Source organism: Argopecten irradians, chromosome 3, assembly GCF_041381155.1.
Source record: "Argopecten irradians isolate NY chromosome 3, Ai_NY, whole genome shotgun sequence".
NCBI classification, from domain to species: domain Eukaryota; kingdom Metazoa; phylum Mollusca; class Bivalvia; order Pectinida; family Pectinidae; genus Argopecten; species Argopecten irradians.
In genome coordinates this window covers 39841793-39860573 of record NC_091136.1, presented here as the reverse complement: position 1 = coordinate 39860573, position 18781 = coordinate 39841793, and the positions used below count along the sequence as shown (strand labels likewise).

General features: G+C 34.4%; 1 protein-coding gene across 7 annotated transcripts in view; it reads left to right on the top strand.

The window, feature by feature from the left end:
* Positions 1-18781, top strand: part of LOC138318556 (phosphofurin acidic cluster sorting protein 2-like) — a 375127-nt gene that overhangs the window by 19467 nt on the left and 336879 nt on the right. For 2 of the 7 annotated variants that reach the window (XR_011207887.1, XM_069261013.1), the window contains exons 3-12: positions 561-650; positions 3975-4100; positions 4829-4985; positions 7085-7251; positions 7774-7836; positions 9869-10041; positions 10460-10505; positions 11925-11984; positions 15314-15370; positions 16364-16531. Coding sequence is in view for 6 of the 7 variants with exons in the window: in XM_069261013.1 (XP_069117114.1) it covers positions 561-650; positions 3975-4100; positions 4829-4985; positions 7085-7251; positions 7774-7836; positions 9869-10041; positions 10460-10505; positions 11925-11984; positions 15314-15370; positions 16364-16531 (1107 nt within the window). In the remaining variant the exon portion in view is untranslated. The remainder of the gene's footprint in view (positions 1-560; positions 651-3974; positions 4101-4828; positions 4986-7084; positions 7252-7773; positions 7837-9868; positions 10042-10459; positions 10506-11924; positions 11985-15313; positions 15371-16363; positions 16532-18781) is intronic. The other 5 variants (XM_069261015.1, XM_069261014.1, XM_069261016.1 and 2 more) reach the window with 5 other exon arrangements.

Below are 18781 nucleotides of genomic sequence, written 5' to 3'. Positions count from 1 at the left end.
TTCAGGACGGGGATCTCAACATACCATTGTGGGCAGCAAATATAAGACTTTGAGAATTTCTGTTAGCTTCTGTTAGGTATGTAAAATTCTTCATTATTAAAATATTTTTAATACTATTACTATTTTCTATTTCTTTAAAATTGTTGTGCCTCCAGTATGTAAACAAAAACAAATAAAATATGACTGTAGGCTGTTAAAAAAAGCATGCCCCATGGGAAAAATATCCCAAACAAAATCTAAAAAAAAGATTTAAAAAAAACCACCCAAAACAAATTAAAATGACTGAAGGTCTGATACAGTGACCAGTGGCCTTCCTTTGCCATCATAACCTCTGGTGCCAAGTACCCTTTATAAGAATGAGTCAGCAATACAAAACAATGTTGAATCGTTGTTGTCAGCATGACATCACCATATTGTTAATTGGGATGTCATGATATTGGAGTTCCCATGTAGCTTGTCTAGATCTACCCTAGGGTTACCTCGCACCATGAGTAAAATTGCAGAGTAAAAAGGACATTAAATCTTGGATCTTGGTTATCAATAAAATCCCTTTTTTTCAGAACTCTAAGAGAACACTTCGCTCCAACGAAATTAGCATGCCGTCATCTGGACTCCTAGACGTGGAGTTAGATCTAGCCTTCTCTCTACAGGTAATGTATATCATTGAATTAATGTCTTTTCCCTGCACAATGATTGGTCATGCATCGTTTATAGATATAACTTAGTATTCCATTAAAATCTGCCATCAAGATTTGACTAGGCTAATATCTTGACCTTGTGAAAAATACACACGTAGCTTTATTTATTTTTATAAATTATTGTTTTATTCAATATTTGATATTTAACTTATGATAATTTCTGTCCCGTACAGACGACTTTGATGTTCTTATTGATTGATATCTGCAGGCCCTATACACCAGAATTCTGCTGATCACAATGTTCAAATGTGGTGTCTAAGGTCAGATGGAACTTGGATTAGTACCAGGGTCCAATTAAATAAAACATATACGTGTATATAGGAAATACAGGAATTATTGAAAATTACAGACCTCATAAAGTTACATAAAAGTGGGCCTAGAGATGTTGTACTGGTGGAGACACTTAATTATATATATAGGGTGTCTGTGACCTTTCATTCTCTCATTGAAACTTTAACCTATAATATAGACATAATACATGTTTGGAAATTTAAAATGAAATATTTGTGAGGATATTGGTGTACATGTATTGATCGCTGTGTACTGTACTAAACATAGTGTGAAGGTCAAAGTTAACAATGAAATTGAGGCAGACATTTTCATTGCATAAAAACCTCTTTTGTGTTAAGCCAATACAGAGATTGACTTGCATTGGCATGCACAAATCTTGTTAAAAATGACATAATACGATTACAGCCAAACAACTCTATGTTAAAAAATGTGAGTTTGGTACTCCCACCCTGTAAGAAACTTTTGGAGTCTCTTAGTGCAAAAGCTAGAAGAGTCCAAATTGACTTCAGGGGTAAATCAGTTAAATATTGATAACTGAGTTTTAGCATATTGACTTGTAAGTATAACATCTTGTTTCATGCTTTGGTGAGCTAACAAGACATTACCCAACTCATCCATTATGGATTACAGTCAGTGTTACGCTATAATTGCTCAATACAATTCATGGAAAGCAGGATCTCTTGGCTGTTTAATGGGAATTTTTCAGATTTATTATACTTGATGATAGGCTTCATATGATCAGATAGAGAATTAAATCTTAATTTTGCCAGGAGTTAATGTTTTTTTGCTATGAGTTGTTAGAGAACATGTTTAGGCATACAACATATCTATCAACTGATAGGAACACTTACTTTGTTATTGAAACAACAAATACTGTATGTATATTGTATATTTCTGTATAACAAGGAAGTTGTGCTCTCCCATTTACGAGTGTGTAGTATGTTTCCTCGTTCGCTGGCTGAGGTATAGAAGTTATAAACACTTTAAGAGCTATAAAGTGACTGATACTGGTTTAATTTGCCTGTTAAGCTTGTTGTGGGATGTCCCCATAATACTGCAGGCATTAGCCTATATAGTATGTGTGTGGGATTTGTTTTGTCTTAAAGCCTTTGAATACCCGATGTCATTTGAATTTGAAGATAGATTATCTCTCTGTAGTTAAAAAAACCCCAAACAGACACAAAATCAAAGGGATTTCATGAAAGTATTTGATGTTTTTACTGTAGACTGTTTGGGTATTGTTTAACAATCCTATAGATATGAAAATTAACTTATAATATACACTGTCTGCAGACTTTATATCACGATCAAATGTGAAAGTTTAGGTGGTCAGTATAAGGCTTAAAGCAATAAATACATCAGTGTAGTACGTACAGCTCATTTAGCTACATTAGCATTCTGGTCCTCAGGAAACTCCATCAGAGTTTGGTTATATATGAATGTATAAAAAATTGGACAGGCACCATCAGAAAATTGTATTGGCTAGTACATTAAAGAGAACACTTCTCTCGGGAACACTTCTCTCGGGACTAATTAACTCTAGGCTCATAATCCCTGGTACATTGGAGTACACAGGAACTCTGTGGCCGAGTCTAGTTAGCTATATAAATGTACCAACATTTTACCTTCACCTCTAGATCTAACTTCTGAGTCTGATGGCCTTGCACTGGTTTGTTGCCAGGTACTTATAGTATGTGACGGTAGGTTGATGGTTTTCCTCAGATACTTCATGGTATGGGCTAAATGGGTCAAATTAAGATTTTAGAAATTTTATGTCTTGATTTGATTTATTGACATGGAATTGAAACATGGAATTGAAAGAAGCCTATCAGAACCAAACGAACACTCAATTACTGGGCCCGGCATCAGAGACAGTTTTTTTTTTTTTTTTTTACTTAAGTCTATGTAAAATCATATACTTGAGTGAAAAATCAGTATGAGAATAGTTTTATGGTGCCGGGTCCTGGTCCTATTCTGACTCACAAATTGATATATTCACAGGGTACTGTAAACCAATTTTTTGAGATTAAATTTGATGTTTTTTGTGGACAATAAGAAATTGTGAATATAAATCAAAGCAAAAATTACAGTTCAAAATGAACAGTTGTGTCCTAGCTAGTGTTAAGATTCTGAAAGTGAGAATTATGAAATTCATCCTTTTTTGTCCAGCTTTTCAAACTTCTCTTGGTCTAGCACATATATTAAATGTGGAATTTTCGTTCAGAAATTAACAATGTATTAGGCAAGATGCAATTTAAGACTTCATTTCTTTTCATCCAAGAATTCTAGCTTTCATGATCAAAACTCATAATTTCCCAACTTGAGAATCCATTTCATCATTTCTCAATCGGAAAAAATGTCATATGAATCATGATCGTTAAATCAAGAGCATGTACAAGATTGGTGGTAGGGATTTCTAATGATAGGAATTGATACTCAGGTAGATGGGGATTCTGTAGTTAATGAATCATTTTACTTCACATCCCTGATCAAAAGTATGTACTGGTGTACTGAGGCTGTCTGCCTGTAGTGAGCTCATCACTGGATCAAAATTATTGATGAACATGTGACGATGATGTCTAGTACAACGCTGCTTTCTGTTTGTCTAAGATCCCTAGAGTAGGTTCGAGTTAAGTATCACCGAAGTATTTAACAATTATCCTTCATGAAAAGTAAAAACAATCGTAACAAACCCCTGGGGACCAGGAACATTAGTGTGGGAAATACATAGTTTACTAATCATGTATACAAACATTTCATATAGTGTTTGTTGGGAATCAAATATACTATGATATGCCCATATATAGTAACATTAAATAGGTTTGTTGAGTTACTAAAAACTGGGGCACCCATTTACACTTAGCTGTCGCAAACGTACATTTTATTATACAGCCCTGAAGCTTAATAAAAAAGTGTAATGTATGTGTAAAAAATAATTTTAGGCAACTATATATCTATTTTGAAAACTTAATGTTATCATTGCAGTATCCACATTTTCTGAAGCGGGATGGAAACAAACTCCACGTCATGTTACAGCGACGGAAAAAATACAAAAATAAGACAATTCTTGGCTATAAAACACTTGCAGTCGGCCAAATAAACATGGGACAGGTAAGGACAATGAGTTTATTAAGTACATATAAGGGTCAATCTCCAATAGACCATGTTACTGAAACAATTGATTTGTTTAATTTCGTTTTAGATTACGGGATATCTTTAGCATTTTAACAAATTGATTGTATTCACCTAAATTTTCACACATTTTCTCATCAAATGTCTAATTTTGATAATAAAAAGTCAATGTTTACTGATTTGTTGATTGTGTATGATCAAATATGCCTTCTTATGATAAATTTTTAATATGACCTAAAAAATAAATTTCTCGCAAGCCTGTTTCCAAAGTCAGAACAATTTTAGGCATATGAACTTTAATTGTAATTGTTTGCACCAGACTATAATATGAAGGTATCCATTTTGTATAAGAAATTTCATTGACATTTGTTTAAGTAGAGGTTTTATTCAAATCAACTATGATCCTTGCAATTAATGACAATCTCAATGTAATAATAATTTTGAGCTGATATATTCATGAAATTAAGTATATAAAGTCAGGTTTTATACAATGGTCTAAGTTAAATATGTATATTTATGAATATAAATAATTTATTTTCAATTTAGAGAATGATAGGTTACATGTTTTGACCTACCGTAGTTGCATATGGATATTTACAATTGTATGTATCCAGGTAATGCTGGCAATTAGTTATAATTATTTACTGAGATAAAGATGACTTTTTATGAACCCTTAAGTAGTTCTATTTTGACTTTGTGGTTTTCAGGTTCTACAGAGGTCTATAGACAAGGACCTGAATCTGTTCAGTGATACCAAAGAAAACAGTACAGTCCTAGTTGCCAAATTGACCATGGTGACGGTGTCCAGTCAACCAGTTGACCATGTCGAAAGTGACCAGAGGAAGACAGTGTCATCTGATGTTGGTAAGAGGTCATATTGCCATGTGGTTACAAAGTTCTTGTGCTATCATGCCATTTCTGTTCATTCAGAGTCTAAATTCATTTTTAGCCCACCATCAACAGATGGTGGGCTATTCAAATCGCTTTTTGTCTGTGGTCCGTCGTCCGTCCTTCCGTCCGTCCGTCCGTCCTTCCGTCCGTCCGTCCATCCTTCTGTCCGTTAACAATTCTTGTTACCGCTATTTCTCAGAAAGTACTGAAGGGATGTTTCTCAAATTTCATATGTGGGTTCCCCTAGGGCCCTAGTTGTGTATTGTATTTTGGGACCAATCGGTCAACAAAATGGCCGCCAGGCAACCATCTTGATTTTGATAGTTAAATGTATTTCTCAAATGTACTGAAGGGATCTTTCTCAAATTTCACATGTAAGTTCCCCTAGGGGCGTAGTTGTGCATATTGCATTTTGGGACCAAATGGTTAAAAAGATGGCCGACAGGCCGCCATCTTGGATTTTGATAGTTTAAAGTTTGTTACCGCTATTTCTCAAAAAGTACCAAAAGAATTCTTTCAGAAAGTAGTCAAGGGATCTTTCTCAAATTTCGTGTGTAGTAATATGTAGTAAAAGCTTGAAAAGCAGAGAAAAGATCCCTCTTTCCTTTGTCAGACAAAGATCATTCTTAGGTGGGCGCCAAGATCCCTCTGGGATCTCTTGTATTGTAAACATGTGAAGGTCTTTGACAACTAGTTGCTTGGATTACGAAAAAAATAATATGACCTTTGTTCATAATCCTCTTTATTAAAAAGACTATATAACATGTTTTATCAATTTTTTGTAACATTTTTGGGCTATTCAAATCGCCTTTCGTCCGTGGTCCGTCGTCCGTCCGTCCGTCCGTCCGTCGCCGTCCGTCCGTCCGTCCGTTAACAATTCTTGTTACCGCTATTTCTCAGAAAGTACTGAAGGGATCTTTTTCAAATTTCACATGTAGGTTCCCCTGGGGCCCTAGTTGTGCATATTGCATTTTGGGACCGATCGGTCAACAAAATGGCTGACCGGCGGCCATCTTGGATTTTGATAGTTAAAGTTTGTTACCGCATTTTCTCAGAAAGTACTGAAGGGATCTGTTTCAAATTTCATGTGTAGGTTCCACTAGGACCCTAGTTGTGCATATTGCATTTTGGGACCGATCGGTCAACAAAATGGCCGACTGGCGGCCATCTTGGATTTTGATAGTTAAAGTTTGTTACCGCTAATTTTCAGAAAGTACTGAAGGGATCTTTCTCAAATTTCATATGTAACTTCCCTTAGGACCCTAGTTGTGCATATTGTATTTTGGGACTGATCGGTCAACAAAATGGCCGACCGGCGGCCATCTTGGATTTTGATAGTTAAAGTTTGTTACCGCTTATTCTCAGAAAATACTGAAGGGATCTTTCTCAAATTTCATATGTAAGTTCCCCTAGGACCCTAGTTGTGCATATGGTATTTTGGGACTGATCGGTCAACAAAATGGCCGACTGGCGGCCATCTTGGATTTTGATAGTTAAAGTTTGTTACCGCTATTTTTCAGAAAGTGCTGAAGGGATCTGTCTCAAATTTCATGTGTAAGTTCCCCTAGGACCCTAGTTGTGCATATTGCATTTTGGGACCGATCTGTCAACAAAATGGCCAACAGGCGGCCATCTTGGATTATGATAGTTAAAGTTTGTTACCGCTTTTTCTTAGAAAATACTGAAAGGATCTGTCTCAAATTTCATATGTAGGATTTTGGATCAATCTTGGATTTTGATAGTTATCGCTATTTGTCAGAAATTACTGAAGGGATATTTCTCAAATTCCATGGAAAGGTTTCCCTTGGGCCTTAGTTGTGCATAGTACCTTTGGGACTGATCGGTCAACAAGATGGCCAACCGGCCTCTATCTTGGATTTCACCGCTGTTTCTCAGAAAGTAATGAAGCGATCTGTCTTAAATTTTGTATGTAGTATGTTTGAAAAAGTTTGAAAAGCAGGGGAAAGATCCCTCTTTCCATTGTCAGACATAGAATCTAGATCACTCTCTGGTGGGCGCCATCAATTTTTTGTAAACATTTTTTGTCATGGTGATTACATGTTCCTGTATAGATCGTTCCCCAGATGTAGACAACGACAGTGACGATGACTACCCTGATCACGAAGAATGGTCCAATGATGGCTTTAGTGATTGTGATCATACCCTGATGGAAGATGATGGGCGAACCAGACCTAGAAAAGTCAGTCGGGGTAACATACGACCGGTTCCTCGAGGACGGGTAAGTACAGAAAGGAAATGTTAGAAAAAGAGTATGCAACCTTGGGAGGGGGGGGGGGGGGGGATAGAGGTTACTTCCCCACTCAGTCTCGCTCTTATATATAGATACAAGGGCATTTATATGTTTCACAAATATTTCTAGTTTCTCTTAGAAATGACTTATCCTTGGTAAAAATTCTTCCTTTTTTACAGAATTTTCTTTTTCATTTATCTTAGCAACAAATTGCCAGAACTTTAATTTGATCTATAATTGTTAAAGATTTGCAAGAAAAGCAAAGATAGAGATAAAGTTGGTGTATCTCACACAGGCATAATTTCTATCTCCTTTCTGCAGGAATGTCATCTGTCAGTGTTATAAGTAGCAATGAAAGTGTGTGCAAGTATATATTAGCTTACATTTAGCTGGAAATGTCAAAAGCCATTTCTCAACATTTATGTTCTTTCTCAAATGTCAGAATATAGTGCAGATTTTAGGTAACACATGTCAATGTAATTGTGATTTTTATTATTTTATATCTTTCAGCTACAAAGAAATATAAAACAGAGATTTATAGCTTTACTGAAGAAGTTTAAGGCTTCAGAAGATGTAAGTAATATTTAAAATGCTATCAATTCATAAATTTACTGAAAGATATTCAAGGAGACATGGTGGCACAGTGGTTAAAGTGGTAGAATTTTAAAGTGGTAGAAATTCTACCACTACTGCTTTTGGGTCACAAATTGAGGTCCATACTGGAAACCAACCAGTTGTTGTGACGGAACAGTAGTCGTAATTGTATGCATATTCTATTGTGCATCCAGATTTACAAATGTCTGGAGATGCTGAGGAACATTCATGATGGTGTTGTTTTGTTTATGTGGAAATAATGTGTTTCATGATATGCAAACTTTTATTTTTTCCCAAGTCACAACTACAGTTCCTTCACGACTACTAGTAGGGACTACTAATAGGTCTATGTTTAGGTATATAAGTCTCTTTGGTTTTCCTGTCACATCTATAAATGACCTTTGCTGATCAGACTATATATATAAACACTGATACACAGACCAAAAAAAAAACGCAGTATGCTGTCTGATTATCCCTTTTTAATGACTTGGATATTGATATTTTAAGCTGGTTGGAGTGATACAGGTTGTCCGAGTCTTATGTTTTTGTTCACATGCCAGTTAAGTTTTACACTGAAGGATCATCTAAATGTGGTTAGAGCTCAGGGTCTCCTGTCATTGTTTAAATACACAGATCAGTTTAGTTTGAACTCTTAGGAAACGTCAAGTTGTAGTGAAATATTGACATGCTAAGCTGGTAAGTATACCTGGCGAAGACAAGAATGTGAAGAATGTTGCATAATAATCATAATCCATGGTAGTAAAGTATTGATATTCATGTAATGACACTGATCCGTATTCTCTGTATTGATTATTAAATACAGACAACAGTTGTCACAAATCCTGCAGGTCTCACAACAGCATTCATTCCCCACAACTTAAAGGTCAAGTAGGGTTAGGTTTAAAATTCTTCTACAAACGCTCTACCTCTGATTCATGGTTATATGTTCCTTGTTAGGTAGCTGCTGGATGTAGGTTGCTGGGCATTTTTTCAGTACTCTGGCTTTCCTCTACACAAGATCTTTCCTATCCTTAAATGACTAAGCCGACTTTCCTTATATGTACTAACAAGATTATCAAATACCTAATGAAGTATAAAATGTTTAAAAAAAAATCCTCAAAAGACTGAAAACGACATTAAAATTATAAATGTGCCTTACAATAGTCAAGAAGAAAATGTATTGACTTTATAAATGGTAGGAGAGTTGGTGTGCCGTAAATGGTGAGGTATTGATACACTTTCCCCATTTATGACTAGAAGGAAAATAATTCATTTAATATGTGTGCACCTTTGGGGGCAGTTATAGTTCCCATATTGTAAATGTATAATGGCCTACCAACTAATCTTCCAGATGTGGGAAGGATGCAGTAAATCCTGTAAGCGATACATATTATTCATATTCACCTAGCAGATCCACACGATAATCATAGAAGGGTTTCTTACTTTATTTTATGAAAGAGAAAATAGGAAACATTTGACTCCGACAGAATTCTCTAAGGATGACAATATCTTAAGGCATAGTATTTAAATCATACATAGTTTATTGTTTAGTTATTTAAAGTTAACTAATTATATTCCTTGTGTGTTATATATACATGAATATATGAACGTCTAAATCTGAATTGTACTTTAAGGGAAACTGAGGTTCATACGATAGAGCATGCATGGGTTTAGATGGAGATATACTAAAGTATGTGGTCATCGAGTGTGTAGAAGGTCAAAGTGTCATATGTCATTTGATTGGGTTAAAAGGTCATGAAAGGCCACATTGGAGTGCATAGGGTCAAAGTTGCAAAAGAAGATCATTAGGAGTCGAAAGAGGTCATTTAGACTTGAAGGGCCACATGGGTCAAAGGTCAAAATGCATCACTTTACCGTAATATCAACAGAAGATTACATGTTAAATTCAGTTAAAAAAAGGACAAAATTGAGGTCATTTGTAAGATTGCAGACTGTATATATTAAAACTTTTGATTATAATTAATCTTCATCATTTTGCCATCATTTCCAGGGTCTAGATTCAGAGGCTGACCATGAACTTTGTGACCATGATGCAAATCCAGATCCTGCTGATGCAGATGACATCGAAGATTTAATTGACGAATTAGAAGATTTGAGCGACAGCGGAGCAGAACCAGAATTGGATGCCGTCAGTGTGGTGTCGACACCCAAACCTAGATTGAGGTAAGGTCCATTTCATGTAGGGTCCTAAGAGAGGATTAATGTGTCCCTATCTCTGTATGTCCTTACTTTCGTTTCCTTGTCATTTTGCTCGTCACTATTGATTCATACTTCATGCATGATTCTGTGACACAGTTTACTTATATTTGAAATTTGATCTACATCTAAGGCAAATTTTGTCCAAAATCAATCTTTTACATAACTTTGCCTGGAATTTCATACATTGGTCACAGGTTCACTTAGAAATGGTAATATACCATGAGCTGAACTAGGTTACTGTGACCTATATTTTATTGGCCCATGACCTTTAAAAAAACCTCATTTCACAAATACTAATTATGTTACATTGTGTTGTACTAATTACATAGTGTCTAATGTTTATATTTATAGTTTTTGATACAAAAAATTGTGTTTGTTGCAGGCCATTTTTTACCCGTAATGGGTTTGACCCCTCCGAGTCAAGTAAGGTGAGTACATTACCTATGGTGGCTATGTTTATAATGCATGGTAGGGTAGTCGCCACCAGTCGTTACGCCCTTTGTATTAATCCTCTTTTGTTTTATGCTTGGTCAGTAACGGATAGACCTTTTACATATATATAACTTGTCTTTTTGTCTCTTGTTAAATTAAAACAACCTACTTGTAGAAGGTGTGTCTTTTGAAAGTTTCAAGTGTATAATTTTTCATGCATGTAGAATTGTCTGAATTTTAGTCATAGGTCTGAATTTCAGACATAGCATTCATCATACTGATACATTTGACACAAGTGTAATAAAACTATTGGTAGTTGTAATACCGTAGTGGAGTAAGTGTTTGTATCATTACTAGGTCATGTGTTGTAACACATATCATAAGAGGAAAATTGAGTTGTTGAATGTAGTATAATTGTCTGGATAAGAGATCTTTACTGATGTATGTGAATAAGATATTTAAGTAGTTATGTGTAAATTGAAGATTAATTTGTATTTGGATAAAATATCTGAGTGGTGGCTGCATGGGAATAAGATGGGTGTTTGGTAGTTGTGTGATTAAGAGATTGAAGTAGTTGTGCATTGATAAGAGATTTGTGGTGCAGTTGTGTGGCTAGAAGCAATGTATCTGGATTAAAATTATCTGTATAGTTTTGTGTGGATTGGTTTTATTTTGCAACAAGCTTCTGATAGCTAAGGTGTGTGTGTGTGTGTGTGTGTGTGGATCTTGAGTATATTATTGTGTCATTGATATGATTTTTGGGTAGTTTTATGTGGATAATAAGTTTTTATGTTATTGTATATGGATAAGAGCTTTTTTGTGTATGGATAAGATATTTTTGTGTGGACAAAAGACTTGTATGTAATTGTGTGTGGATAAGAGATTTGTATGTAATTGTAATTGGATAAGAGATTTGTGTGTGGACAAAAGAATTGTATGTAATTGTGTGTGGATAAGAGATTTGTATGTGATTGTGTGTGGATAAGAGATTTGTATGTAATTGTGTGTGGATAAGAGATTTGTGTGTGGACAAAAGACTTGCATGTAATTGTGTGTGGATAAGATATTTGTATGTGGACAAAAGACTTGTATGTAATTGTGTGTGGATAAGAGATTTGTGTGTTGACAAAAGACTTGTATGTAATTGTGTGTGGATAAAAGACTTGAATGTAATGGTGTGTGGATAAGAGAATTGTATGTAATTATGTGTGGATAAGAGATTTGTGTGTAATTGTGTGTGGATAAGAGTTGTATGTATGTAATTGTACCCAGTCTGTGTATCAGAAATCTGTGTTTGAAGTATGATATTAGTACCAACTAGCACATGATAACATTCTATTTGCATGACTTGTGTTGTTGTGACTATAACCCAGTAAATAACAATCTGTGTGCATGACTTCTGTGTTGTTGTACAGGAAAGTGGCAAACTCAGCGACGACAACAGTTCAAGGAAAAATGACTCAGACAGTCTAGCTGTAAGTACACTTTATTTAGCTCACCAGTCTGAGTGACAGTCTAGCTGTAAGTACACTTTATTTAGCTCACCAGTCTGAGTGAGCTTATGCTGTGGTGTAATGTATGTCCGTCATCATCTCTTACCATTAAGTAACTTCTTCTCAAATACAAAAGGCCAAGGGACCGAAAAGCCTATCTATTGAAATAATGTTGATGTTTGATATAATTACTATTATCAGGTGAGTAGAGGCCAGCAAGGTCCCTGTTAATTTTTATTTATTTCATACAGTTTTTGTGTTCATTGATGTGTATTTGACATAAGTTGATGAACAAATATCTTTATAAAGTAAATAGAACATAATATGTAATATGAGTGACATGTTCATCGCTTTTATTAGAAATGAATATTATGCATTTTCAAGCATTCAAAAGATTTATTGAGCTAGAATTAATTTCCTTTTATAAAAAATTAAAATTAAAGCAATCATCTTTAGGTCACCTGAGACGAAGTCTCAAGTAACCTATTCTAATCGCCATTTGTCCGTCGTCGTGCGTCGTATGTCTGTAAACAATTTACATTTTTCAACTTCTTCTCCAAAACTGCTGAAGCAATTTCAATGAAACTTTGCACAAACCTTCTAAGGCATAAGGCCAATCAAAATTGTGAATTATATGGTCCCCACCCCCCAGGGGGCTGTGGGAGGGGCCAAAAGGGGTAAAATTGAGTAAAATTTCAAAAAATCTTCTTCTTTACTCAGAGATGTGGTAGAATCAAATACTGTTCATAGATTAAAAGGTCTTAAGGTCCTTTACAAAAATTGTGAATTATTTGACCCTGGGGTCTCTAGTTTCCCCCTAAGGAGGAGGTTAAGTTTATTTTAGTTTATATAGGGAAAACACATTTTTGAGTATTATTTGGTCATTTGTAATAGGAAAAGAGTCAAATGTTGTCAGAATCATATGAGATGGCCATTTAATCCTATTAACAAATTTTCTATGACTGACCCCCAGGTGCCTTAGGGGCGGGGTCAAAAGGGGTCAATTAAGCTAAAACTTCAAAAATCTTTTACTGAAATTCTGGAAATGGTAGAATCAAATACTTTTAATAGATAAAAAGGTCTTCAGGTCCTTTACAAAAATTTTGAATTATATGACCCTGGGGTCTCTAGTTTCCCCCTGGGGAGGGGGTCAAATTTACTATAGTTTATATAGGGAAAACACATTTATGAGCATTTTTTGCTCAATTTTCATTGGAAATGAGTCCAACTTGGTTAGAATTATTAGCCTGAGATAACGTTTTAATATCATATCCATATTGGTCTAGGCCGACCCCTGGTGGCAGAGGGGCGGGGCTAAAAAAGGGTCAGATAGTCAAAAATCTTCTAAAATTCTGGAAATAGTAGAAACAAATTATTATAGATGGAAAGGTCTTAAGGTGTTTTACAAAAATTGTGAATTATATGACCTTGGGGTCTCACGTTATCCCCTGGGGAGGGGTCAAGTTTACTTTAGTTTATATAGGAAAAACATATTTGTGAACATTATTTGCCCAATTTTCATAGGAAAGTAGTCAAACTTGATTAGAATTATTAGCCTAAGATATAGCATTTTAACATCCATATCAGTTCTCGATAACCCCCTGGGGGACCAGAGGGGCAGGACCAAATAAGGTCAAAATGATTAAGATTTCAAAAAATACTTCTTAGTTCACAGGTTTGATGGAAGCAAATACTCTTCATAGTCTAAAAAGTCAAATTTATAAATCACTGACTAACTTCAAGACCCAGCATATAGTGTTTATATGTCTTTTAATTTGTTTCATTATTTGTTTCATTATATATTCTAACTCAGGGGACCGTTAAGGCCCATGGGCCTCTTGTCATTAAGGCTAAACAGCAAATGTTTAAAGAATTTTTAAAATAAAAATTAAAAATTTTGATGAAAATTTCATTGTTAGAAAATTTTCATTTTGAAGATAACCTAGAAAAGAATTGGTGAGACTCTTCAATGAAAACTTGTTCTTTAGATTTACTTATGAAATTTTAAGCTTGCTCTCTATTATCTCCCAACTCTCTCAGAATAAACAAAAAGGGGAAAATACTAGAAAATTAAACAGAAAGAACATCATTGTTTTGACATGAATAAACACTTTTAATGTGTTCTAGTGTAATGTCTCTGTGAATTTATGTAATTAATATGGCCTGGATGAGTTAGATCCCAGTAGGTTTATTAATATCTAATACAGCTTTTCAGCATGAGAACCGCATGTTTATCAGTCACATTCGGCTGTCCTGTCTCACTATAGTTGTACGAAAAAAAGTCTCTCGCTTTTTCTGTTAATTTGCTTGGTATGTCACTATTTCATTGTTTCATTGCTGACTCAAATCTGAACCTGTTAAGATCATTTGTAGGACTGTTTTCATTCATGCTATGGTGCAACTTCAATTATTTGTCGTCCATATTTATCAATTTTATCCTATGTCTGCAGAGAATTATGACTAAGGACGGGATGAAAAATGTATGCACTCATAATAGTAAAAAATGAAAGCATTTGTAAAACCAGAGGTTTGAAATTTTCTGAGAAATGTAAGATGACAGTCTTGATTTCTTTTGTGAAAATTCAGAATTGTTGGTTTTCAATTGAAATTAGTATACATTAAGGGTTTGGGGAAAGGGGCACTGCATATCATGGTTTTAGTTTTAAAAGAGTTTTGAAATTCCAAAATGGGTGCACTGACCCTTGAATAGGTCAAATTATGGAAATCTTTTGATTTCAATGAAACTAGTATTCTATATGGTGAAAGAAGGCTGCTTACTCAAGTTAGTAGGGACAGGGCCTTTTTGACGGATGTAATTTTTTCTAGTTTTAGAACTTCTTATGATTCTTTTGGTTCTGAAAAAGGTTTTCAAAACAAATTCTTTTCTCAAACAACCATAATTTTCTGATTTTTCCTCTGTCTTGGTGAGTGACACAGGCCCTCTGGGCATCTTGTTACATTGGAAATAAAAACAGTTACATAACTATATCAAAATATGATATTTTGCATGTTGTTCTTGAGTAAATGTCACCTAGGAAGAAGTATGTTTTTTTTTTTAACCAAAGCAGCTAACTTGTAGGTAGAATCAATGTTTATGTAATAGCGTGTTTTGTTGGTAACGCTTTTCAGATCAGCTTTATTAATTTTAGTATAAGGTTTTATTGTGGATAATAAGTTTTGAGATTCAACACAGATTCTGTTATTCAGCACATTTGATTTTGAACTGGGTGCATTAGATCTGTTAAGAATTACGGGAGATCGGATGTTAGTTTATAAACCTCTAAATCTATGGCCCATATTAATTGATTTAGGAATGCGTCATACAGCCCTCGATTCAGGGAAGCCAAGAGAAGGCGACGGCATGTGAGGTAACGTATGGCCACAATGTCCTTTTGTTCCTACCTTTTGTAGTTATATCTCCACCTCTCAGGCACCAACAAATGTCTGCATGGATTTACAGGTCATCAAGTTTTACTTATAAATAAATTGCCTTCCAAATACCTACAAAACAACAGATGAACGGTCAGATTCGGCTAAATCAAGCTCAGATGGTTGGAAAGACTTGGTTATATATGTATATGAATGTAATTTGATGGAAATTGAATTAAGAAAATCTTTTATTTTTTCAAATCTACATAATGATAAATTTAGGGTGAAATAATTTTGAAAGGTTCTGAAGAATTTTTCAAATTTTGGTTGGTTCATATATCTTTTTCTGTAACAATTCTTTCAAGATTTGTCAATCGATGTAAAATAAATAAAGTTTATATTTTAAAAGAAGATGTCAAACATTGTTTCTTTAAACCACATTAGGTAGTGCAATATTATTTCTAAAATGTTTTTGGAATTGCATCCCAACTCCCCAAAAAAATAAAAAGGATAAATGAAAAGGAATAAATACATGATTTGAAATAAATATTGATAAATGAAGCAATATACAAAAATTATTCACATGTTGGATAACATGAAACATTTCCATAGTATCCGGTATTTAGATATATATATATATATCCATTAATAAATTTATGTTTTAGTCTGTTTACCACAAAAGTCTTCTTGGGTTTATTTCCAACCATATACATATGAAATATTACTGTTAGGATATATTTAAGTACCTGCTTAACCAATTCAAGCACCTGTTTGTGTTGATGCATTTTGTTTAAGATTTTGTTCCTTTGCTTGGTGTGTGGGCGGGGTGGAATTGCTGCATACATTATCAGAGTATATTTCATTGAGGTCTGTTTTATGCATCATATTTGTTATAAAACAATATAACAGCTAGCCCATGCCAACTAATTACTGTATTAGCTAATTAGGTGAGTTAACTGTGATCACAAGCTCATCTGTTTGGGTGTATATAGGACCGCGATACTGATGCGGACCAGGTCGAATCGCACAGCAAGCCCAAATCTCCAAAACTGAAACCCAAGATGTCCCGCATGCGGAGCCGCTCATACCGAGAAAAACAAGTGAAGAAGGATGTGAAACAACTAGTTCGCCGGAATAGTACTGGAGTGGTTGAGGGTTCGGTCAGTAACCATTTAACACAGTGTGGTATTGGACTGACCAGACTCATTTGCATATTCATACCATTAGGCTGTCGAAACCTTGCCAGCATACATTTACCCATTGTTTTCTCATGCCTTTCACTCAGCTAGCTTTCACTGCACTGTTTTCTTCAGTCTTCTCTTGGTTTTTTTTTTAAAAACTTATTTTTTTCTCTCTTATTTTTTTTCATCTTTGGTGGTTTTGTTTCTCCTTTAAAAGAATGATAGAACTATACATGTATTTTAGATTTAGATTTCGGGTTTGTTTTTCATGTGTGCACTTTGAAATGTCAGAGACACACGCGGGAGTGATGGATACTAACCCATATACTTCACAATCGTATATATATACACCAAGCATGTTTTTCAGCTTGATTTCACCTGGTTTGGAATGCAAGATTTCCTGATTGAAGTGGAATTATTCTGTTTTTACTTTTTTTTCCCAAATCATGTATCTAATAAGAATCTGTAAAATGGAAAGACATTTTTTGGTTAAATTAATCAAGAAGATAGGTGGGAAAAGATGGGGGGGTACATGATTTACTTTGTTCATCAAATTGTGGTTTTATCAGTCATAAATGTATAGTGGGATTCTTTGACAGACCTTAATCAAACTTAATACATAATTAGGTCAATTAAATATCAATTATTTTTAGGGTGTTAAGGTTAATGCCAAGGTGATTGCTGCACTTTTGATTCATGAAAATATTAAGTAGCTTCCTACTTTAACAATTTGATTAACCTTCATCTTTGTGTTTCTAAGCCCCAAGAGTCTTGGTAAAGACTGACGATAACTATAGATATGAACCAAATAGGTTTGAACTTTTTTTAGTGTTAACCAGTTTTAAAGGCAATCTTGGTTATATATATAGATATTAAAATCCAACCCGATTATTTTGTACAGTACATTGTGTAACAGGTAAAGCTTCAAACCATGCTCTTATTGTTTGTTCTCTGCCAGTTTACAGTAATAGATAGACGTTTGTATTTAAGCCTACAGGACATTCGATACCAGATAGAATTTTGCAATTTTAGGTAAAGTTTCAGTTATTTGTCATAGACCTAACTTACTTTACTAAGTTACTTACGATGAGATAATCTTAATTGGTCCAGTTTAAATTCATTAAGACATCTAGATCAGTGATACAGGCCCAAAGGATCTCTTGTTCAATTTAATGTAATTTTGATTATATATTTTGAGAGGATTTGCTGAGAGAAAGCAGTGCTTGTGACTCTTGTAGAACCATAGATATCTTAATGCTTTATATTTCATAACTATTAATCATTTGATCAATCTTAACTGAATCTAGGCCAACAGAACAATTATAAGGGTAACATTAAACAAGAATATTTTAAAAAGAATTTTTATCTGTTCCAAGTACATGTATTTATTTGTGTATCACCTTCAATGTAAACACCATATATATAAGATCTTAAATGAGGGTTCATTTCATATGAGATTTAATAAAATGAGTCTTAGAAGTTTTTATTTTTGCATGCGTTGGGGAGCAAAAATTAAAACTTCGAGGCAAGTTTCATAAAATCTCATATGAAATGAACGTAAATTTAAGATAATTTTTCATCACATAACTACAACAACTTTCATTTCGAAGAATTTCACATCAAAAGGTATTGCAAAAATCCAGCGACATGGTCGCCATTTTGTCTCGTCATTGTATTGTTTCTGTCATGACGTCACTATAAATTTCCAACCAAGGAAAAACGCTCCAGGTCATATTATACTAGTGACAAAATATTACACAGGCAAAGTCACTTGATATCAAGAGGATTATGTGATAAATACATGTAATAAGACCACCACCACTTTTGACCTTTATTTCTTCTCTTGGGGGGGGGGGACTTCATGAAGTTTGATAAGTAAATTAAAGGGTTTCAACACCTATGAATTTTAAGATCGCCTTGATGATTCAGAATCCATATTTTATCTTAATAATTTTATAAGTTCTATGTGTGCTATATTACAGTTTTAGTTCACATGTTCTTATGCCTCAGATAAATGCCATCACGTTTTATGAGGAGCAGAAAAGCATTTATTAACCTTTAAATTTCATTTATTTTGTTTTTGCTTTAATTTTGTTGAAGCCTTCCATCAACCACCTATACACATTTCATATTGATTCTAACTGCGTTATGATCTCCTTCTAAAACAACTCTTCTTGGGAGTGCTATAGTTTAGAATTTCATGCAACAGAAAGTGCTTTCACGAGTGGC